Source organism: Nematostella vectensis, chromosome 13, assembly GCF_932526225.1.
Source record: "Nematostella vectensis chromosome 13, jaNemVect1.1, whole genome shotgun sequence".
Lineage (NCBI taxonomy): Eukaryota > Metazoa > Cnidaria > Anthozoa > Actiniaria > Edwardsiidae > Nematostella > Nematostella vectensis.
This window is the reverse complement of record NC_064046.1, coordinates 8006162-8028522: the sequence shown is the minus strand read 5'-3', so window position 1 is coordinate 8028522 and position 22361 is coordinate 8006162. Positions and strand designations below refer to the sequence as shown.

The window sequence follows — 22361 nt, the reverse complement described above, 5'->3', positions numbered from 1 at the left end:
TCTTTTCGGACCTTTTATTTGGCAAGCTAAACTCTTGAATTTTCTTCGAAACCACATATCCTTTACACTTCTAGTCTCTAGTCCAACAATGCTTTTTCCTTTTTAAAGACAAAACATAGAGAATCATAGCTTTTAAATATCATCCCTTTTCTTTGATAATCCTAAGTTCAAAGGTTACATGGAGTTTAAAGAGGCGGTTGATCTCAAATGAAGACAACTGTAATGTATTTCATCATCCACTTTATTATAAAAGCCTGGAAAAGGCCTTTTCATCTAATTTTGTGAGCTAAACTAAAAGCCATGCTCCAATTCATAGTAGTGCTAGCGTGGCCACCTTTACAGTTTTGTGAAGTATGCCAATTAAAAACACAAAGGGTTTGACATGAACCTCACTAGGCGGCCAGCAAGTAGTGCTCGTAGTGCTTGAAGTTCGCCAACGAGTTAAGGGGTGGAGAACCTTCATTCTCCTATAGCACACTATGGACCCCGAGTTAAGGGGGTGAGAACCTTCATTCTCCTATAGCACACTATGGTCCCCGAGTTAAGGGGGTCGAGAACCTTCATTCTCCTATAGCACACTATGGTCCCCGAGTTAAGGGGGTGGAGAACCTTCATTCTCCTATAGCACACTATGGTCCCCGAGTTAAGGGGGTCGAGAACCTTCATTCTCCTATAGCACACTATGGTCCCCGAGTTAAGGGGTGGAGAACCTTCATTCTCCTATAGCACACTATGGTCCCCGAGTTAAGGGGGTCGAGAACCTTCGTTCTCCTATAGCACACTATGGTCCCCGAGTTAAGGGGGTCGAGAACCTTCATTCTCCTATAGCACACTATGGTCCCCGAGTTAAGGGGGTGAGAACCTTCATTCTCCTATAGCACACTATGGTCCCTGAGTTAAGGGGGTCGAGAACCTTCATTCTCCTATAGCACACTATGGTCCCCGAGCATACGTAGCGGGTTGACCAACAGGTTTGAAGCCAACCCGCTGTAGCAGGTTGATCGTCAACGTGTTACAGCGGGTTGAGAACCTTCAAGCTCCTATAGCATACTAATATCTCGTCTATATGAAGTACTACTTTAGAAGTTAACTTCCCCTTTCTTTTGGACGCCCAGGATGTAGCAACAGACCAAAAGCTCGGATAAGCCAGAATTCCACCCGGGAACACTAACCATGACTTAGTTTGTCGTCTGTTTAAAGTACTACTCTAAAAGCTAATTTCCCCTTTCTCTTGGACGCCCCAAATGTAGCAAAAAGCTCTGATATGGTACAGCTAGAATCTTCTTCAACCATCTGTCCATGGAAATCTTTACTTGTCTTACTACACTTAAGAGAGGGTTGGATAAAGTCCGGCTTGTCGTTGCTGTTTGTGTACTGACAGGATGTGGGTACGTAGTGGCCCTGATTAACATTATCACTATACTTGTTCGACCCACCCCTACTCCCCTCGGGAGAATAGCGTGCCACCATTACGGTACAGTTGTAACCGCCTTTAGTCTTGAAGGAGGCGCGGCCGATACCCAATCTCTTGGAAGATTTCCAGATCATGTTTGTAAACGGCCGGGATTTGTCGTTGAGGCCTGGCGAGACCCAGTTGTTATGGCAGACCGTCTGATACCTGTAAAATGAAAAAAAACAAACGGAAGAGTAACGTCAATCCTTAGAGTAACGCAATCACCCAAAAAGTGGCCGACCTGGACCCCCTGCATAGGACTACTGACGGTAGTTTCACGCCCCCATTAAAGACGCTGCTTTTTGTACTTTACCAAGATTGGTAAATTAGGCGAAAATAATTTTTCGGAACCCGAAAAACCTGTTGTAAGGGTTAGATCTGTTTCTTCCCTTACCAGTACTTGACGGCTTCAAAACCGGTCAATCCGGGACCTGACACTTTACATCCAATGGCAATGCTTTCACTTTGGTCATGTCTGCTTTTTTTAGTAGAATGTTCCACGCGCATGCTCTTTGCGATTTCCCGCGCGTATTTTGCTGACTGCAGGCTCATTTTATGGTCGAGCTCCAATGTTCCGGTCTTATGCAGAAGTCTGTGAAGGTTGATATAGCCTTTGACTCTTTTCTCGAATGCACTTGGAGAGCCTTAACAGACCGGTAAAAATATAATTTGAGTTTGATCTACACAATATACTCGGTACAATACTAATCTACCATAATTGAAGTGGCGCTTCACTAAGGACTTGACACTAAACTATGGAATACACTAAGAACCTATTGGTACAACACTATGCACTACACTAAGTACTTATTGGTACAACATTATGCACTACACTAAGGACTTATTGGTACGACATTATGCACTACACTAATGACTTATTGGTACAACATTATGCACTACACTATGGACTTATTGGTACAACATTATGCATTACACTAAGGACTTATTGGTACAACATTATGCACTACACTAATGACTTATTGGTACAACATTATGCACTACACTAATGACTTATTGGTACAACATTATGCACTACACTATGGACTTATTGGTACAACATTATGCACCACACTAAGGACTTATTGGTACAATATTATGCACTACACTAAGGACTTATTAGTACAACATTATGCACTACACTAAGGACTTATTGGTACAACATTATGCACTACACTAATGACTTATTGGTACAACATTATGCACTACACTATGGACTTATTGGTACAACATTATGCATTACACTAAGGACTTATTGGTACAACATTATGCACTACACTAATGACTTATTGGTACAACATTATGCACTACACTAATGACTTATTGGTACAACATTATGCACTACACTATGGACTTATTGGTACAACATTATGCACCACACTAAGGACTTATTGGTACAATATTATGCACTACACTAAGGACTTATTAGTACAACATTATGCACTACACTAAGGACTTATTGGTACAACATTATGCACTACACTAAGGACTTATTGGTACAACATTATGCACTACACTATGGACTTATTGGTACAACATTATGCACTACACTAAGGACCTATTGGTACAACATTATGCACTACACTAAGGACTTATTGGTACAACATTATGCACTACACTAAGGACCTATTGGTACAACATTATGCACTACACTAAGGACCTATTGGTACAACATTATGCACTACACTAAGGACTTATTGGTACAACATTATGCACTACACTAAGGACTTATTGGTACAACATTATGCACTACACTAAGGACTTATTGGTACAACATTATGCACTACACTAAGGACTTATTGGTACAACATTAAGGGATTATTGGCACACACTAAGGACTTATTGGCACACACTAAGGACTTATTGGCACACATTAAGGAATTATTGGCACACACTAAGGACTTATTGGCACACACTAAGGACTTATTGGCACAACACTATGGACTTGGCACAAGGCTGCCAAGTAAAAACAAATAAGGGTTGACTAACCTTTACCGGTAGGCTCACTGTAAATGCCCGAATCTCTGCTTCTCTGCATAGCATTATATCGCTCGATATACTTCATTCGTTTCCACATTGGCGTTCCTGGTAAAATAGGCGACCGTTGTGTCGCAGTGTTTTCTAGCTTGGCCGGTTGTGGAGGCTGTTGTTGCATCATCATTTGTGGCTGCATGGGTTGTGGCCATTGGTACGGCATTTGTGGCATTTGCGGGAAGTACGGTGGGATAAAACCACGTCGAACTAGGAGAAGGACGAAAGAATATTATACTTTATTACATTTTTTTCGCGAATTTGCGATTTTGGACAACAAAAGAAATGGAATAGATATGTGTATTAATCATGAAAACTGACACAGTCAAAGGGTAATGCTCTACTTATCACTACTATGCATTGCGTATATCATACGCAATGCTTAAATAGAGTAGGAATAAAGGGGTGACATTAGCCACGAAGCTTAATTTTATCCCATTCTTTCTCGGAAACTAAAGTTTTGAATGCTATTTATCTAATTCTCTTGGCACTATACACCGATGGATACGAAAAGCGTAACTTATTTTGCTTAGTATTTTTTTCGTGACTACGTTATGGCGCTACATTTCGCGCCACTCAAATTTTGAGATATTTTTTTGTTTTGTATCACGGCTTCGTTGTAAATGTGCACAATTATGCCGGGTTTTTTTCGTTATTTTCTTTGTTATTGTAGTATTGAATAAAATTATCGAGAAGCAAAATATGTGTTTGTCTTTTCACGAAATTTATTTCCCTTAAGAAATAACTTTCCCAAAATAACTTTCGCGAAATAAAAATCTTGCGAAATACGGCCTAGCTTTTTTTCGAGAAATCAAAACCCACAAAGGTAGTTGGCTTGTTCGCTTCTCTTATTCTCAAAAATGTCGTTGTGCCTTTCTTCCGGTTAAAGGGATATTTTGGTCGTTATTTGTTAGGAATTTCGGTTTTTGATCCGTATCACAAGATATTGTTAGTTTTATATTTTTTGTCTGTGCCTTTTGTTTTATTAACCTTGCCTTCCTTACCTGTGTATGCTATTAAATAAACTGCTAACCCTCATTTTAATGTATCTCAAGACTTTCTTAACGAAATATGTCAAAATAACTTTGAATTTTGGATAACTTGATCACTTAGTATATGTCGCTCTTACCTGCTTTGACATTGCGACTTCCCGCTAAAATGGCGACCAGCGCCACACAAATGCCGCTGACCAAGTACCACTGCATTCCTGTAAAGATGTTTATTCTCATAAACAAAAAATCGAATGTTTTTGGGCTCTTTTTATACCGTTAGAATATCTCTATCACATGTGATAAATTATTTAAATCATGTAAAATATGAACCTTAACGTCTTCATTACATTTGACCATACTGATCTCTAAAGAAACACCCGGAGGATCTTTTAAAATATTTAGAAACCAATAGTTATTTGTTTCTCTAAAATGTTCTTTTCCGTCAAATGAGACCATTGCTATAAAAATAAATTCGTCTGTCAAAGGTCCTCATGAGGCGGCAGCATTGCTCAATTGACCGTCTATGAGATAAAGTTGTAAATGGAGCATTATGGTTGAGTTCATGTGAAGATTACATCGGGGGAAAAATGAGAACCAAAAGTTTCAGTCATGGGTCAAAGAATAATGGCGTTTTGACAATCATTTCAGGACGCCATATTGATCAGACCAATTTTTTTTCTTAGATCCAAATTAAAACATTACATGATATAATATCAAACACACAAAAGGAAAACTTACCCTCGCTCTAATGGCTCTGGTTATTAACTTGATTTCTTTTGCTTTGAACAATTTCCTATTTTGGCTCAATTGTGTGCCATAAGAGTGATGGTAAAACGAAAAAGATTGCTTGTCCGGTATTTTGTAAAGGAAGTCAGTGATTAATTGACAGGAACAGGTAGTTGACAGGTGATTTAGTAGGCGTGTAATAGATCTCTCAGACACAAGGTAAACACTATACAGGAACGAAACTTAACTAAAAACTAATTAATGGTTTATTATTTCCACTTTAATGCTGCCTCAGTCATGAACAGTAAAGTATATTTAGGGTAAAATTTACTTTAGTTTATTTTTTTTACTAATTCTGAGACGAAATAAAAAAAAACATAGTCGTGCATATAATTGGACTTTTAACAACCAGCTATAAGCCATTCAAATTGGACAATCTTTACTGCCGCAGTTTTTTGCTCGCACATCTTACACATCTCATTTTTATTTTGATTCCACCTCTATTTTTAGTTTGCCGTTCCTTTTAGATTAGAAAATGAAAATAAAGCACGTTGATTGGCTAATTTCCTGAAATGGTTTTACAGGTTGCATTGCGAGTTGCAAAATCATGATATACACAGGGCAATTTATCTCGCAAGGTTGCAAAAAAATAGAACCCAGTTCTACTTTTTTGCAACTGGCAACGAAACAAAAATTGTATTGCAAGCTGCAAAAAGGGGATTTTTCAGGCGAATTTTTTGCAACTCGCAACGCAACAAGAATTGCCGTGCAAGATGTAGGAAAATTGCCGCGAGTAACATGGCATTTAGATGACTGCAAAGACATGTATAGGCACCTTATTTAAAAGTAAAGTAGAGTGACTAAATTGAAATTTTTAAATGTGATGGTCATTAGGTTTTTTTATTGCAGTGTTTGCTAGGATCAAAAGATCCTTTTTGGACATTTTCCTTGAAGCCGCCTCCGGCATTCCCTGGTGGGCGATAACGGGCCACCATTGTCCGACAAACCGTCCCGTCTGGTTGTTTCTTGTCGTAAAATCCTAGTCCCATATCAGTTGTTCCTTTCCAGACCAAGGCAGTAAAATGGCTGGCGTTCCAATCCTTATCATTACGCGAAAAATCATATCCATCACACACTTCATTGTACCTAAAGGAAAATAAATACTTATGGTTAAAATATCAGCTCATTTTTGGCTATTTTCACTAGATTATGTTACTTATAAAATCTTAAGAAGGTGTGTTAAGATTAGGCATTTCGAGATCAAACTAAGTAGGGGAGGGAGCATTTTTAATGCGTAAGTTCATTATAGTTTCTGGAGAATTATAGATCTCATCATCGGAAAAACTCAAAGAAGACACCCCGTTGAATGCAGGAGAATAACATTTTGATTATAATAACGTTTCCATCCGTGGTCGAGAAGTAAACGTTAGAGCGGCAACGAGCTTTCCTGAAAGCGAGTTTTGATGTTATCGAGTCTCGGTGAAGCTGTAAAGAAACTCAAATGTTGATCCCGTAAAACTTCAACTAGCTTTTTTTAATAATCTCTTAAAGCGAATTTTGATGTTATCGAATCTCGGTCTCCTCGAATCTCGTCATAGAGACGGCTTTACGTGCTCGATAACGACTCTTCGTGGAATTATATTGTCGATTTAGAAGATGAATGACCTAGAGCTATCCTTCAAAGTTAAACAAAGAAACCTAGTCAAGAAACGAGCGCGGAAAAGTTCGTCGAAGAAGCTGATTTTGATCCCGTAAAACTTCCGCCTCCTTCGCTTCTATGCTCACTGTCTGTGCCTTCACGCTTCCCAAGGCACCTTTTTACTCTCTTCTTTCGATTGGAATTTATTATATTATATATTTTTTTTGTAGCGTTCTCGCAATTTCACATACCCATTGGGCCCTTCCCTTATATTATTTTTGCGCGTCAAATGGCTCCCGAGGGTACCCGGGGTACCATTAGATAGATAGATAGATAGATAGATAGATAGATAGATAGATAGATAGATAGATAGATAGATAGATAGATAGATAGATAGATAGATAGATAGATAGATCGATAGATCGATAGATCGATAGATCGATAGATCGATAGATCGATAGATCGATAGATCGATCTATCGATAGATCGATAGATCTAGACGACAGACAGACAGACAGACAGACAGACAGACAGACAGACAGACAGACAGACAGACAGACAGACAGACAGACAGACAGACAGACAGATAGTGAGTACCCATGCTCGTTATTAATTACGCATCCAGTAATTACAGATCGAAGGGGTTCTAGCTCCTTAGCGGAGGTCATGAAACTGACACACAGTTCGCGCCTGCGATCAGCAAGACTTTGGAGCCCGCTGGCGTCCAAGGCCTCCTTGTATCGTAGATGAGGTAAAACGATACGGAGGGCCCTCTTTTGGATGCCCTCAACAATGTCGACAAGGAACCCTGGTATATTAGCCCACACTGGACCTGCGTACTTCACAATAGATCTAATGAGTACACAATATATGGCAACAAGATCATGGACCGGTACTCCAGATTTCTCAAGGAGCCGGAGAGCGTACAGCCTTTTGTTTGCCTTCTTAACTACATAGTCTACGTGCTTATTCCACGATAGATCTGAGCTAATGTAATCACGGAGCCCATGAGTTGCAGTGCATTAACTGGCGAGGGCTGGTACTGCCGGAAATTAATGACTAATTCCCGACACCTTTTGGGGTTGAGCCTCATCCCGCGCTCCGTAGCAAAATTGCAAATATCATTAGCAATAAATGGCAGATAACTTGGCGAGCACCTGGGAATCACTTCAAAGATGGTGGTGTCATCAACATACTTAATGCAATATGGCCAAGTGCTCGTCAGCCTGTTTACAAGTATAGCAAACAATAGTGGAGCAAGCTTAGTGCCTTGTGGTATGCCCCCATTAGGGAACACAGGCGATGAGGTGTGGCCACTGATTTTGACGCGCTGTGGTCGGGCTGTGAGAAAGGCAGCAATCCAATTTTGGAGATACTCGTTGACTCCCAGCAGGTCGAGCTCAGGCATTAAGACGTTATGGTCAACTAAGTCAAAGCCCTTTGAAAAGTCGGCAAAAAATATGCGCACATAATTTTCGCCTCTTTCAAGCGATTCAAGGATGCAATGGAGAAAATACACCAGGGCCTGCACAGTAGACTTCCCTGTTGCAGAGAACTATTTAGGGTCAAGCTTATCCTTAACGCATGCGAAGAGCGAATCAAGTGCAAATCCCTCCATAACTTAGCTAACTGAGAAGTAAGGGTAATGGGTCTGAGGTCCTCACTTAGAGTCCTTGGACTTTGAGTGAGGACCGCACTTTGGCACTGGATGGACAATCGACTCCTTCAGTTATTGGGGAACAAAGCCTTCCATCAATGAGGAATTGTACAGGCTGCAGACGACATCAGACAGTTCAGGGGCAAATTCCTTCCATATGACACTGGGGACTGGGTCAGGTCCAGATGATTTCATCACTTTGATACGACTTAGGGCTTTAAACGCCTTTGCAGGGGTGATAAGCAGTTTAGGGGGGACTGGCCCCGAGCAGGTAACTTGCTGGCTGATGGGCGCGAAATTAGACGTAAGACCAAAGAGAAACTCATTGAATCTTTCAGAAAGGATCTGGACCGACGGGGTAGAGTCATCCATCAGCTGGTGCCACCACTCATTTGAGATAACAGAACCACTCAGACATTTGACTTCCTGCCACCAGCGGGAAATATTTGACTCTTTAAGCGCAGCAACTTTGTTGGAATAGTATCTTTATCTGCATACTTTACACTCTCTTTGCACTTGATTCCTTAGTTCTTTGTACAGTCGAGAGTCTTTACCGAGGGTGGTAAGAGCCTTCTGTCTGCGAGCAATCAAGGAACAAAGTGATGTGCCAATCCAGGGTTTGTTTGTGGCACAGACTTGAACTCTCTGCAAGGGAAGATAAGTGTTCACAGCGTCAGTGATGACAGTAAAGAACCGCTCAAATTTCTCCCTAGCCGTCTGAAGGCTCAAGATGGTATTCCAGCAAAATTGAGTGATCCAGCGGCCAAAGGCGTCCAGGTTGCTGCGCCGCAAGTTTCGTCGCCAGACAGAGCTCTTGTGGGCTTTAGGGTTGGTAACCGACAAGTTGGTCTTGATTAGGATTGGATAGTGATCGCAACTACCCATCTTGGAGAGCTGTAAAGGTTGCTGAAAGTACTTTGGTTTGTTGGTCAGACACCAATCGAGTATACCGGTGTCTCTGGTCAAGACATTTATTATCTGAGTCAGGCCGGTCTTGTGAGTGACATATTGAGCCTTTTAAGGACTTAAAAGTCATGTGCTGCTTGGATTGAAATCACCTGTGACAACAACAAGGCCATCGGGGTGCTTCGAGAGGAAAGACTCCATATCGACAGTTCTTGTCGATATGGTCAACAAGTTGACGATTCATCTCTACATTGGAAGGAGGGTGGTAGATTACTCCGATAAGCAGCGTGGATACACTCCTTGGAAGCCGATGGGGTCTAACACAGATCCATAAAGATTCAATGGAGGGGTCTTCAAATTCTGGTAACCTCCTACAAGGATACTGAGAGTTGATATAGGTACAGACTCCACCGCCCCGACTTGTAGTCCTGTCATTTCTAAAACACAGGTAACCTGGTAGGTGGATTAATGGATCGGGATGAGACTCATTCAGCCAGGTTTCCGTTAAGCAGATAATTCCCACTGGAAATTGCATGATGGCTGCGTATAATTCGTCTAGCTTCGGAAGAAGTGATTGCATATTCGCTATGATAGTGTCCGGAATGACTGGGAAGCGTGCTGTTTGCGAGCTGGAAGAATTGGTGGAGCAGCCAGAACTGAGTTGTGGGGGCCCTGTGGAGTCGACGGTTGTCACCACAGGAAGACCGGTGCAAACATGGCGACTTTGTCTTGGCTTTCTTCGTGATCGAAAGGGCTTCCTAATTAAAAGTTTCTGCCATAATGCGGGCTCCAAGCGTTGTTTAGGTTAAGATTTTCTTATAGTCTTGAGTTTTTGGTTGCAATACGATCAGCCAGTAGATGGGACGGGTTCAGATGTCAACGTAGCAACATGGCTTCCTCGATCGAAGGCCTTCAAGTGGAAATAGCACGGCAGAAACGACCAGAAAGCCAGGATAGGCAGGCAGAAGTATACCGGTACAACATTCGATGGATTGTTAATCATCTTTGACAGTCAAACGCCTTCAACTAGCAATGACACATGAAAACAGAGACAAGATTCACAGAGCTACAATAGCCGTGGCAGCCATTTTGGGCGCCGCTGTAACCTCAGAGCTAGCTTTAAACCCGGGGTACCATTACATGTCCACAGTACTCTGGTTTCGGCAGGCGACAAAATCCCTTTTTTTCTCTAACCCAGGCTCCATTCTTTCTTGAACAACAACAGCGGAAGACCGAAATAAAAAAAAAACCTTTTTTCCAAATCACTCGAAACGCTTGCGGAGGAGGCTATGCTAAGATCACGCTGAGCACTATTTCGATAGCACTTTCAGAACTTGAAATAATGGGTCGATTCTAAGCCATCGGCCAAAGTACTAGATGCAACATGAAAACAAACAAAAAACGCTTTAATGAGGAGTGTAAGCTCACTAGGAATGTTGAAAAGCTGGTCACCGCGATCGTCATATGACATGGTGGATTTATCACATATGGTTAAAAAGAGTCAAGCTGGATAACAAATAAATGCTTCATTTAATTTTAATTTTAATTTTAATTTTAAAAAGAGTCACACCTATAATATTGTTAGGATGACAAAATGGCTTTTTAAGTCTTACCAAGAGAGGGTGAATATTCGTGCTCTCTTGGTTTCACTATATATTTTAATAATTGTGACTTACCATCTTTGTGTCACAGCAGCTGCGTCCTCAGGTTTGGCATTACAAGCTGCCGCTATGTTCTCGCCTTGATTCTTTCTCTTATCCGCAGGCGAGTGTTCAAAGATGTCATTCTCGCTCAGATGTTTCGCCCATTCCTCTGCCTCCTTGCTCATCTCCGCGTTCAACTTAAGAGGAGGAGCATTGTGACGAGAACGAAAATCGTTAGCAGCTTTTACCCCATCACTAGCGAACGCCTGCTCCGAACCTGAATAACAGGGAGGTAGGATACTTTGTCAATGAATTGTGAATTCTAAATGAAATAAAGAGAAATCCATCCCGGTTTTTGTTGAATAATGTACTTAGTGTATAATGTATTTCAAACCTTATTGTGAAATGTTTTATTTTTGTCTTATAATTCATAGGCACGACCATTTTTTAGAATGTCAAATTGTTTTAACGACTCTATTGGCCCGTATAGACCCGCCAGTCCTTTAATAAGCATCAATTTAACACACTTAGTTGTACTCCCTTTTAATAACAACCAGCCAGAGAAGACTAGATTTTTGGGATTATGAAATATGTTTTACCTACCGCAGCATGTGCTGTTTGGAAACATTTTGAGTAAAACCTCCAAGTCGACCATCCCATTTCTGATCTGATAAACACCGACGCCTTAAAGAAATAAAAAATAACAATGCTATGATTGTTCGTAAATACATTACAATTAAAGCTTCTTCCCCATCCGCCAATCAGAGCTTATTCTTTTAATGATGAATTAAGAAATCTCAGCCTTTTTTGCAAAATAATGACTACCCAGTGTCCACGATATTGTATAGAAGAGACACACCGAAAGTTGTCTCTCGGAAACCCTTTTTTTTTTTGCTCGCTCGGCCAATTTGCTTTATTTCGATATCACATCCACTGTTTTACATTCTCCACCTAGAAAGGTCGAGAAATCCAACGACTTAACAAAACTCTATTGTTGTGGTCGCCTTGAAAAAGACGCTTCCTCCGCGCTCCATCCAAACTCTTTCAGACCATTTAGAACAACGACAGCTATTGATTGATATGTCGCAAGAGGCCATGATGGTCTCTTGTATCTTGTTAAGTTGTTGTTGGGGGAACATTCTTTAAAACCTTTACCTTTAACCTTGTCATCGTCTATCTTAAAACTCCCGGCCTTTGAAGAATCGCCAGATTTTGATTCAGCCCCTCGTACTTCGTCATTTGTCTTTTTTAGAATATCGTAGCTATGCCTTTCTTTTTGCCCGTTGGTACTGGGCCCGACAACAGGCTCAAGGGCATGGTAGCCAACCACACCTTGTTTTCTTTTACCAACGTGTTCTGATTGGTCATCTCTAGCGTTGACTGATGTGAGATGTGTCCGCGCAAATTCTTTCCGTGCCCCAGGTAGGCGAAATGTGAGCCTTTGTAAAGCGCTTGAAATTAGCGAAGGACGTCCTCTGATTGGCTGATTTCCTTCACGTGGGTTGTAAGCACGTGGCTGCCTTGGCAAGAACCCGCTCAATGGATCACTGATATATTGGCGCTTGTCATGTTTGGGGTCTTGCGATCGGCGGCTTTGAACCATCAATGTTGAACCTATATAGAACACATATATTTTGGGTTGTCAACTTTATTTCAAAATATGGGCAAGTCTTCTTAACTCTGAGTAGGTAACTGCGCTATGTAGCTTCCGGTTTGATACTTTATAAAAGTAATCATTATTCAACGACCATTAAAATAGTACTAACAAATCGAGCTAAGAGTCATTATAGAATTGCCACTACAATCTTATGATTCGGTTAATGGGGGGAAAGACAGGGTAACAATATCTAATGTCTCGAAAATTGTGCCTTTCATTGATTTTAAAATCAATATTTTGTAATCAAAACATATTATAGAGTAATTCATCATCCATAAGGGAATTCCACGATAAATTTTACGCGAAAAACGATATCGCACGAGTGGCGCATCCTGTGGTCAAATTCTTTTTATGGTTGAAGAGATTTTTATGCGCTATTTTTAGATTCATCTTGTTGTTTGCCACTGTTTCACTGTATTTTTGTATATCCCGGCGAATCGAGAAGGAATCTAAGAAAAATCCGGCTAGTAGGCTACTATCGAGTTGGCAAAACAACAACACGCGACCGGCGGGGGAGTAGGAAAAAGGAGCAAATCCTCACGGGCGGTGGTGGGTTAATGGTTACTATTAATATAAAAGATCGGAATCGACATAGCGCCCGGGTAATACCAAAGAGTCTCTCTCCTATCTTATGCTCCCTTGGTTTAATTTGATATATCAATAAATTAATATGAAGAAGAAACTAGTTTACAAGTGATACAAATGATACAAGTGATATTCCATATGTTTATCCAGTGTCAATAACTATGATTTGGTTTCACTGAAATGTTTAAAAAATTGTGCGCAGTCAACCATTGACAGTTACGGTTGGTCGCGGGGGAACCCTAAAACTGCATAATAAAATGTAAAATAGAAAAGAGTCGTAAGAAGTTCATGTAAGAAGGTAATATCATTGTTATTGTGGCTCATTTTTAAGTTCAGTCTTTGATAGGATGATGAATGAGCTCCTATTTCTCTATCTTTACGGTGAGAAATGAGACCGCTGACACTGTTGGGGTCGGCCTTTTATACCGGAACCTTGTGTTTAAAATTCTGTTTCAAACACTGTTCATAGTGGTTAGACATCCTAAGAAGCCCAGGGCATCATTAGGGCGTTTTCTTGTATACACCTTTTGTTGTATCGTGTTAATTCTACTTTCAAGGACACCTACGCCCACCCTTATGACGCAGCAATTGCACCAAGAGTAGCAAATAGCAATGCTGCAAAGTTATTATTATACGGCAATTTAAACCAGTCGCTGTATCTGTAAAAGAACCACAGCGTTTCTGTTCTAGATTATGTACAAAAAAATCCAAAAATAATTAAAGACTACTGCTCCCTAGTTTTTCAGACCTTTTATACATAGACATCCAACGCTATGTGTTTCTTGTCCATTTTCTCCATGCGTCAAGGTCTCGTTATACGGCGAACAATTATTGAAATGGCATCAAAACAACACTTCATCTTACTCTAACTACGATACTTACAAATGCAAAGAAGTAAGGGAACTAAAACTCTTGCTGCGTGCATCTTTATCTAGACAGTGTAATATCAGCAGGTAAGGTCAAAAGGATTCGTAGAACTGACTTACTAAATCACCAACAGTATTGCTAATCTTTATGTTCTTTTTTTTCTTCAACTTACCTGACAAGAATCTTGACCTTCCTCATCAAAAACAAGATGTCGTTGACACAATAATAAAGTTCGCGCCAAGTTCATGCAATATTAAGAGGATCACCGTTAAGTACGAGTTTTCAGCGGAAGTGAACCGTAACAAACTGATGAACGGGTTCTGCTTTGATTAAAGTCAAACGCATCAGTCACACTTTATCCGAGAAAATGACAATCATTAAATTGCTAGAATCTGCCTATAGAGCCAAAAATAGTTAGCCCGCCTACAGCATACGAAACCCACACAATTCTTAGAATTTTAGAGATAACTTCTGATCCCGTGCGAGCCGCTCTGCCCCAAGTTGCTAAGTTGTGGTAGAGCAAATTCTTCATGACATATGGGGATAATAGGATAACAATATCAAGAAAAAGGCTGGGTTTTATATGAATTTACTGAGCGGAATCAACTGACTAAGGCTAAGCAAACTGAGCTATAGTATCGATATAGTAAAATCGCTAGCCTATTGAGCCTATGTCACTAGTGTGCACCAGGCATTAACTGATAAGCTGTACTTATTTATTTGGAAAAACATACGAAGATGGTAAGCAACAACGCATACGAATTTATTGTTGGCGAACAAAAATCGGATAGCCAACTTATTGTCAACTGGTCGACAAAGACGTTCTCAACCTCCAGTTGAATTCTAAGAACATCTTAGACGTTGTACAGCAACCGTTTAATTGTTTAACCTTTCTGTTTTACATCTTAGCAATAAGCAGACGGACTATTTGTTTTCCTTGACAGTCGCGCAATAAGAGGTAGCATCAAAGCTTCCCTTCTTGACATTCGCGTCGTAGTCCTTTTCGTCACCAAAGTTTCCCCTTTTCTTGTAACGACCGACGACATAGGTGCATTTTGTCCCTTTGGCAGAGCCGAACCCTAACTCTGTGCTTGCCTTCCACACAATTTGGGTAAAATGGAGCGTGGCACCTCCTGTAGCTCCACCAAAAGCGTAACCGGGCTTGCAAACCTCGTTATACCTAAAAAAATATAAGTAATAAACATATATATAAATAACAATGACACACCCAAAAATTTTCTTTCTCTTTTACCATCTCCTAAAGGTGATAGAATTTCAAGTAAACTCATATATTTGTATTACCCAAAAGAGCATAAGATAAGAAAGGGAAATTTTGGTATTACCCGCGCGCCATGTCGATTCCACCACTGCGCGTGAGCATTTTTACTCACCCTACCCCCGCGCTTTGGAATTTACATCTTGTTGTTTGCCGCTGTTTTGTGACTTGAAACCGAAAAAAAAACTATTTGCACAAATACCATCGAAAATTTCATTCTAACATCAAGGATACGGACAGTTGTGGTTTATTAAGGGGATGTAGTACTTCGAGGATCGAAAGATTTCGAAAACGAGACTTCATTAAAAATCAAGAGCGGAAAACCTCGTGCTTCAAACACGGTTTTCGCTTTTACTTGCTGCTTCTTTGTGGTTTCTCAACATTCATTATTCTAATGGTCAAACGAAATCTGTAAGTTAGACATTAGATATGATATTGATTTTTGTGAATATTCTGGTGAATTGAGAAGGAATCCAAGAAAAATACATTTCATAAAACTATCCTTGTAGCTAAGGAATGCATCTTTGTGATTATCAAAGCCAGCAAGCTGAAGTATCTGAGCTTTTGTAATAGTGAGAAAATAAAGAGGGAGATATTACTGTACTTCCTTGATGTTGTTATTATTATATGTTATATTATTATGTTGTTATTATACAAGCTGGAGTCGGGATTTGAATCAAACGCGGTATTACAGCCATTTTATCGCTCGTCGGTTTTTTCTTTCTTCTTCACTTGACTTCGCCGCTCAGACAAACAAAACAGTCAAACTATTCAGGGATTTAACTTTCTGTGAGTATATTTGCCAATCTTGCTTACTTAAGCTAGACTTTTTTCTTCTTCCGAGTTATTTTACATGATCTCTTTTCATTCCTATCGAGTTGGCAAAACAACAACACGCAACCCGCGGGGGAGTAGGACAAAATAAAAGGAGCAAATCCTCACGCGCAGTGGTGGGGTGGTGGTTACTAAAAATAGATTCGGAATCGACATGGCGCGCGAATAATACCAAAGTGTCCCTCTCTTATCTTATGCTCTCTTGTATTACCTTATTTTAACGGGGTGTTCTCGAAGTGTTTTTGATGATAGCGCAAATTAGATCAGAAATGAAATCAGTTGCTCTGATGCATGAACAGCATGAATACAAGCATGAAAACCCAGGCCAGAGTTATCATTAATTTACATTAGTTGACTCCGGATACAGACCAAAAATAGAATTTTAGGATTTCTTTTTTTTTTTAATTAGAAAAAAAAATTCAATATAGATCACTCTGTTATGTCAAATTTAAAAGTCAAACTTTTTTTACCCAAAATTAGGTAATAAACATCCCTTGGAGATACGACAATGGCATAAAGAATATTTTTGTTCTTTCGAAGGTGGTGGGATTTTTATCAGAAAACACTACAATAAATCACTATATCTTCCATGAAAGAACTTTGACATATGATCACCATACCAGCCCTCCACTACTGATTCAACTGTGCGCGTGGGACACCCATAAGATAGGTTCTCGCCTAGGTCTTTCTCATTTGAATGCTGTTGTTTCTCCATCGAAGCGAGTTTATCCGCCCATGCTTGCGCAGATTTCGACATTTCATCGTTCAGTTTCATGGGCGGGGAGTCATGTATCTTGCGGTATTTGTTGTGGAGCTCTAAGAACTTTTGGGCGTCTCCACCTACAAGAAAATTATCCTTTTGCTTCGAAAGACAAAGAGTTTTGATCACGAAACAAAGAAAACAGGTTATAAGCAAGATAAACCTAATAGCTATATATAATCCACTCGACACTGTGCCCTTCTATCAACAGTCCGATTGGTGTAAACGGTTGAACTCTTGAGCTGAACTCGCGCAGTATACAGGCGGCGGCGGGGGCTCACTTGTCGGAGTCAACGAGTAAGGGACGTGTACACATGTTTTATGTTGAAGAGATGTTGTAGGCCTGTAAGGCTGAGATTAGATGGTCTGCAGAAGTCGGCGTGGAATTCAAATTTAAGGTCAATGAAATAAATTATCCTGTGCTTGACAACAACAAAAGTCTTATAAAGACATAAAGGAGAAAATTGAGGTCCGTTACTATTGGCTATTTTTATATCGAGTATAAATCCAAAAGTTGTGACAGGGGGCGTCATCGAGCAACATCAACTGCTGAATGGTCAGATGTGTTGTGGCTTACCTGCCGAACTTCCCCCAGGTGCTTCTGTAGTGTTTCCTCCGCCGGAAGGAGCTTTAGTCGTGCTACCACCTCCAGCCATAGGTGCCGTGGTTGAGCTACCCCCTCCCCCACCGGGTGCTTGTGTTGTGCTACCCCCTCCCCCACCGGGTGCTTGTGTTGAGCTACCCCCTCCCCCACCGGGTGCTTGTGTTGAGCTACCACCTCCCCCACCGGGTGCTTGTGTTGAGCTACCTCCTCCCCCACCGGGTGCTTGTGTTGAGCTACCCCCTCCCCCACCGGGTGCTTGTGTTGAGCTACCACCTCCCCCACCGGGTGCTTGTGTTGAGCTACCCCCTCCCCCACCGGGTGCTTGTGTTGAGCTACCCCCTCCTCCACCGGGCGCTTTGGTTGGACTACTTCCACTGCCTTGGGATGAGGTTTGTGGTTTACCCCCTCCCCCAGGCTGTTCCCCACCACCACCTCCAGCGGCATTTGGTTTAATCCGTATCTTGAGGTCCATATCAACATCTCCGTTTTTGCTGAGCTCGAACACGCCAGCGCCTAGAGAGAAAAGACAAGACATCGGTATCAAGAATATTGACGATGGCATTTAGAAGACGTCGTGCGCTACCGTGTCCATCCTAACCAGCCGGCGAGACAAATAAATGGTTCAGTGCAGATCATAGGATGACGGAATCTTCGCTAAATTTTCCAGTTGCATACAGTGCTCCAAAGCGTGCGGCTGTTCAGCGTTTTGACTCAAATCCCTAGCTGACAGAACTTTTTTGAAGAAAATTAATTTAACATAAAGACAATTTTATGCTTACCAACTACTCCACCGTTGTTGAATTTAAACGTCCCAACTTTGTCTTGACTGGTCCCATCGGCAGTGTCTGTTTTCTTGCTTCTCTTCTCGGCGTCGTTCATAAACTTTCCGTTGATAAATAGCGGTTGTAACGCATCGGCCTCGAAAAATAAGGATATTTATATTAAAATGACATTTATATTATATTTCTAAAGAGAATTATCTTTTATTGATTCACGAAAGAATGAACACGGCACGGACAAGGCAACGCTGCCATGTAAAGAGAACGAGACCAAAGGAATGCTTCCATGTTTGGCAAGAGGTGGGGCAATTGCACCCCCGCCCCTAATATCTTAAAATGAAATGACCAATAGGGTCGTGGCTGTGTCTTCCTTCTTAATTTTTCTGTATCATGGGTCCCCCCCCCCCCCCCCCCGAACTCAAAACAGACACGGACAGAGGGATGGACACATAGACATGGCTATTGACACGAAAACAAGAAACGGATTTACGCATTTTCCCCATACTGGACATAGCCAGAGGAGTTATTTACCATATTAGGCAGGTTATTAGCTGGCGAGGCACGCGTTGGGATCCAACAGCTTAGAGCTGATGATAAAAAAAAGAACTTTTCTTATCATTTAATGATATCTCACACTTGCTGTCTCCCTTGCTGTCTGGTAATAAAAAAAAGGCCGGTGTTTATTGCTTATTTTTGTTATGATCAATATAATGGCGTTGTCTCACAACTAAGTAAAACTGATGGGTCCAGTAAATGGAATCGCATTACTACATTACTCAGTGTAACATAGGTTTTTGGATGGTCCCTTTAACAACCACCATGGTTTAAGTAGAACTCATAAAAATAAATGAGAGCCCCCATTGAGAGGGCCCTTTTTTCGGAGCTACTCCTTGTGTGTTATTCCCGGCCGAGGAAACTACTCGAGACTCCTACTTAAGCTTTTCACGTCTAGAAATCGCAAAGGTGTTAAAGAAAGTGTTTTAGGTTATTTTTACAATAATTCTGAAAATTTCTAACATCTCTACTTACGTGACAAAAGAAAGAAAATGAAGAATTTTTGGCTGAAAAGTGAAGCCATCACAAAAGCGGATAGCGATCGATCCGCGCCACTTGCCACAATTTTAAGACCGAGTCCTTGGAGAGTTCATTTAGTAAAGCATTAAAGTTATCTAATTTCACAGGTACCTGTTGTTATCATTATGCTTTATCACACTTGAACATACATGGTCAACCAGAACTAATTACTCAATATAGAACCAGAGGATTTTCACATAATCCATTTATTCTTTGCTAGTGGCAATTGCTTTATTGCTCTAAAATCGAAGTGCAGGTGGTGCAGGAAAACTTGATTTATACCACTTGTATTTTTAGCAACTAGGGCGGTGCGGAGCTATAATGTTTTGATAACGTCCTATCTTTAATAAAAAAGCGGGTTATTTCTTTAGTATGTAGTTCCTATTTAGCCTCGTCCCCAGGCCTTTTGTGACAGCCCTCTGTTGTCAAATATTCTCTGCGATGAGTAGCTGTCCCCGACGCCTGGCAAAACACTACGACTTATCTCTCTCAAAGGCGAAAATCGCGACTACGACTGTTCCAATTCATAGATCCGACGCGCGCACGAAAATCCAACCAAAAAGCAGTAAATAGAAGCCAGCGAAGTGCAATCCAAATGTCCCAAAAAAGTCCCACAAGTTGTACAACATGTCGGATGCGGCCTGTGAATCCTGCTCGGATTCATAAAAAATTAAGACGTTTATAGAGGTTTTCCTGCGACTTGGGAAATAAAGCACGGTCACCTAACATGACGGAAACTTGTCTTGTTATCCAAGCTTGGTGAAAATCTTGTAGAGAAGCATAGAGGTAGATAACTACGACTTGGTTAATGAATGGAAACGGCACGAATCCAGCTCAAAATATGAAAACTTGGAAATGATAAGATAAAGCCGTGCTCTCTTCGGTAGGTACTATCACGGGCAAACCAGACGAAATGTTTGTGTATCGGATATTATTTTTAATTTGGTTTACCCAGTATATCTGTAATAAAGCCAATTTCTTGAAGCTGTTGTCATAGATTGATCTGGTTCCGTTTTAGCCGTGATTCATAACGGTTCAGGCGATTTTCCTCCCTCATCTCGGTTCACCTCCTCCCCACTCGTAATAAAATACAACAGGGTAGGAAGCTCCACTCCCTAGCAATCACAACTTCAAGGCAACTTTTTGGCAGAAAACGGACAGCTTTTCCCGTCAAAATCCTATATGCCATAGAAGAATAGTTTCTAAACACATCTTCGAAGAAAATAATCCAAAAATTTTCGCTGCAAAGTTGAAATTATTCGTTCTTCCAGGGTGCTGACAAACAGTCGGTCCTCTGAGCGCGGTCGGGGCCTGGACACAATACAGAATTCAGTAGTCTCAGCGGTTGCCATGGCATTGCATTGTATTTTCTATTGTGTCCAGGCCCCGACCGCGCTCAGGGGACCGATCTCTAACCAATCTTTTTTGCCGTCGATTGCCTACTTTTTGTGGGACATTTGTGGGACCACATAGCTGTTATTGCATCATCTCTTTCCTGACTGGCTATTCGTGCTCGTGTGATTGACATGTCGGATCTATGAATTCGAATATTATTATTGGATTGGTATAAAAAATAGAAATATTCTAATTTTTAGATCGCTTGTTATACATATGTTACACAATGTAAATCTAGCTGTGGCGGTAAACAACAAATACATCACGGATTACACGTGTGTGTCCCGGACCGAGTCGCAAAATATCACGTTAAATTTACTCTTGTGCTTTGGGGATATACCAAAACAAGGCTCGGATGAAGTAAATAGTCTCAATAGCAGTTAGATATGTGTGAATTCGTACTGTACCCGACTGATTGAAAACTGAAACGCTCGGATGACAGTTTCCCTTATTATCAGCCAAAAACATCTCAACCTAGCTCCATACAAGCCCATAGACACGTAGATTTTCCGATTTCGAGTGTTTTGCCAGGCTTCATGGTCCACAAATCAAAAGTGACGTTATTAACCTACTAGCCGCTCAGCCAAGAGAAGCCAGGGAACGAGGCTACTTCCTCTTGTTCTTTGAAGATTACAATAACAGGAAACTTCCAATTAAAGCATCTTTAGTTTTTCGTGTCCGAGCAGCTACTGGTTTTCGGTGACAGAAGCCATTTCGCATACAAAGGATACATATGCACACACTGAATCAACCACAACGCAAAGCTAACAAACAAATGGTGAACAATGCAAACGTTCTTCAATTGCTGGTTTTGTGTTGATCGGTATTTTTTTCGGTGACAGTATCGAAGAAGGCGATCAACTTTGATGTTTTTTTGGTTGTGATCGATCTAAAGATGTGACAGATACAGAATTGGAAAAATTCAAAAGTCATGATTGACGTCCATCAAAACACAGCTGTGACTCGTAAACTAAAGACACACGGTGCCCGTGTTACTGAAAACTACTGTAAGTGTGACACTGATAACTCTTCTGTCTATATCCCATTTTGATCGACATGAGGGAAAAATATTGAGAATGATTTAAATAAGCTCATTTCTCATCCAATAAGGCGGGCAATTCATCTAAAGGGCCATTATTTATCGGGGGGAGAGGGAGGGCTGCTAAGTTGAATTATTTTCTGGTTCAAAAATTTCGGTCCTACCGCAAAGCAAAAAAAATGGTGAACCTCTCCTAAAAAGGGGACCAAAAATAATGGCCCTCCCCCAGAACAAAAAAGCTCAAAAAAGCGTATTGTTTAATTTATTGAAATTGTACTCTAGTCATGACATTCCCTACGTACGGCACGTTCTTCCAGGAGCACCAGCAAATTCTTTAACCGTATGAGCACTCTTTACAGTGCTGTACTGTACAAAAAATTGGGCACTTTGCCAAGAAAAAAATGCTTAATATTTTGTTAACCGGAATATGGCCTGAATGTGGGGAAT

General features: G+C 40.9%; 2 protein-coding genes across 3 annotated transcripts; both read right to left on the bottom strand.

The window, feature by feature from the left end:
• Positions 1–223: 223 nt before the first annotated feature.
• On the bottom strand, positions 224–14438 carry LOC5507052. Its single transcript, XM_048721072.1, has 11 exons — positions 14326–14438; positions 14169–14217; positions 12200–12658; positions 11648–11728; positions 11078–11321; positions 6093–6345; positions 5866–5875; positions 4611–4688; positions 3440–3691; positions 1848–2097; positions 224–1618 (listed from the first exon to the last, which is right to left on the bottom strand). Exons 1-11 carry the CDS (start codon positions 14398–14400, stop codon positions 1195–1197), a joined length of 2175 nt encoding a protein of 724 aa, XP_048577029.1. The 5' UTR covers positions 14401–14438; the 3' UTR covers positions 224–1194.
• A 572-nt stretch (positions 14439–15010) lies between these two features.
• Positions 15011–20392, bottom strand: LOC5507039 (PE-PGRS family protein PE_PGRS30). Of its 2 annotated transcripts, none has more exons than XM_032375501.2 (6): positions 19436–20392; positions 18938–18993; positions 18407–18545; positions 17601–18140; positions 16884–17103; positions 15011–15333 (listed from the first exon to the last, which is right to left on the bottom strand). In XM_032375501.2, exons 1-6 carry the CDS (start codon positions 19482–19484, stop codon positions 15078–15080), a joined length of 1260 nt encoding a protein of 419 aa, XP_032231392.1. In that variant the 5' UTR covers positions 19485–20392; the 3' UTR covers positions 15011–15077. The 2 variants fall into 2 exon arrangements, with proteins under 2 accessions (XP_032231392.1, XP_001627705.2); XM_001627655.3 differs by having other exon boundaries at positions 18938–19061; positions 19436–20391.
• Between the last annotated feature and the right edge of the window lie 1969 nt (positions 20393–22361).

Coding starts and splice junctions, on each gene's coding strand:
- LOC5507052 (XM_048721072.1), bottom strand. CDS start 14,400: ATGAACTTGGCGCGAACTTTATTATTGTGTCAACGACATCTTGTTTTT. Junction 6,346..11,077: donor GCTGCTGTGACACAAAGATG/GTAAGTCACAAT, acceptor ATTTTCCTTTAG/GTACAATGAAGTGTGTGATG. Junction 3,692..4,610: donor AAGTCGCAATGTCAAAGCAG/GTAAGAGCGACA, acceptor TCCTTCTCCTAG/TTCGACGTGGTTTTATCCCA.
- LOC5507039 (XM_032375501.2), bottom strand. CDS start 19,484: ATGGCTTCACTTTTCAGCCAAAAATTCTTCATTTTCTTTCTTTTGTCA. Junction 18,141..18,406: donor CAACAACGGTGGAGTAGTTG/GTAAGCATAAAA, acceptor TTTTCTCTCTAG/GCGCTGGCGTGTTCGAGCTC. Junction 15,334..16,883: donor GAATCAGTAGTGGAGGGCTG/GTATGGTGATCA, acceptor ATATTTTTTTAG/GTATAACGAGGTTTGCAAGC.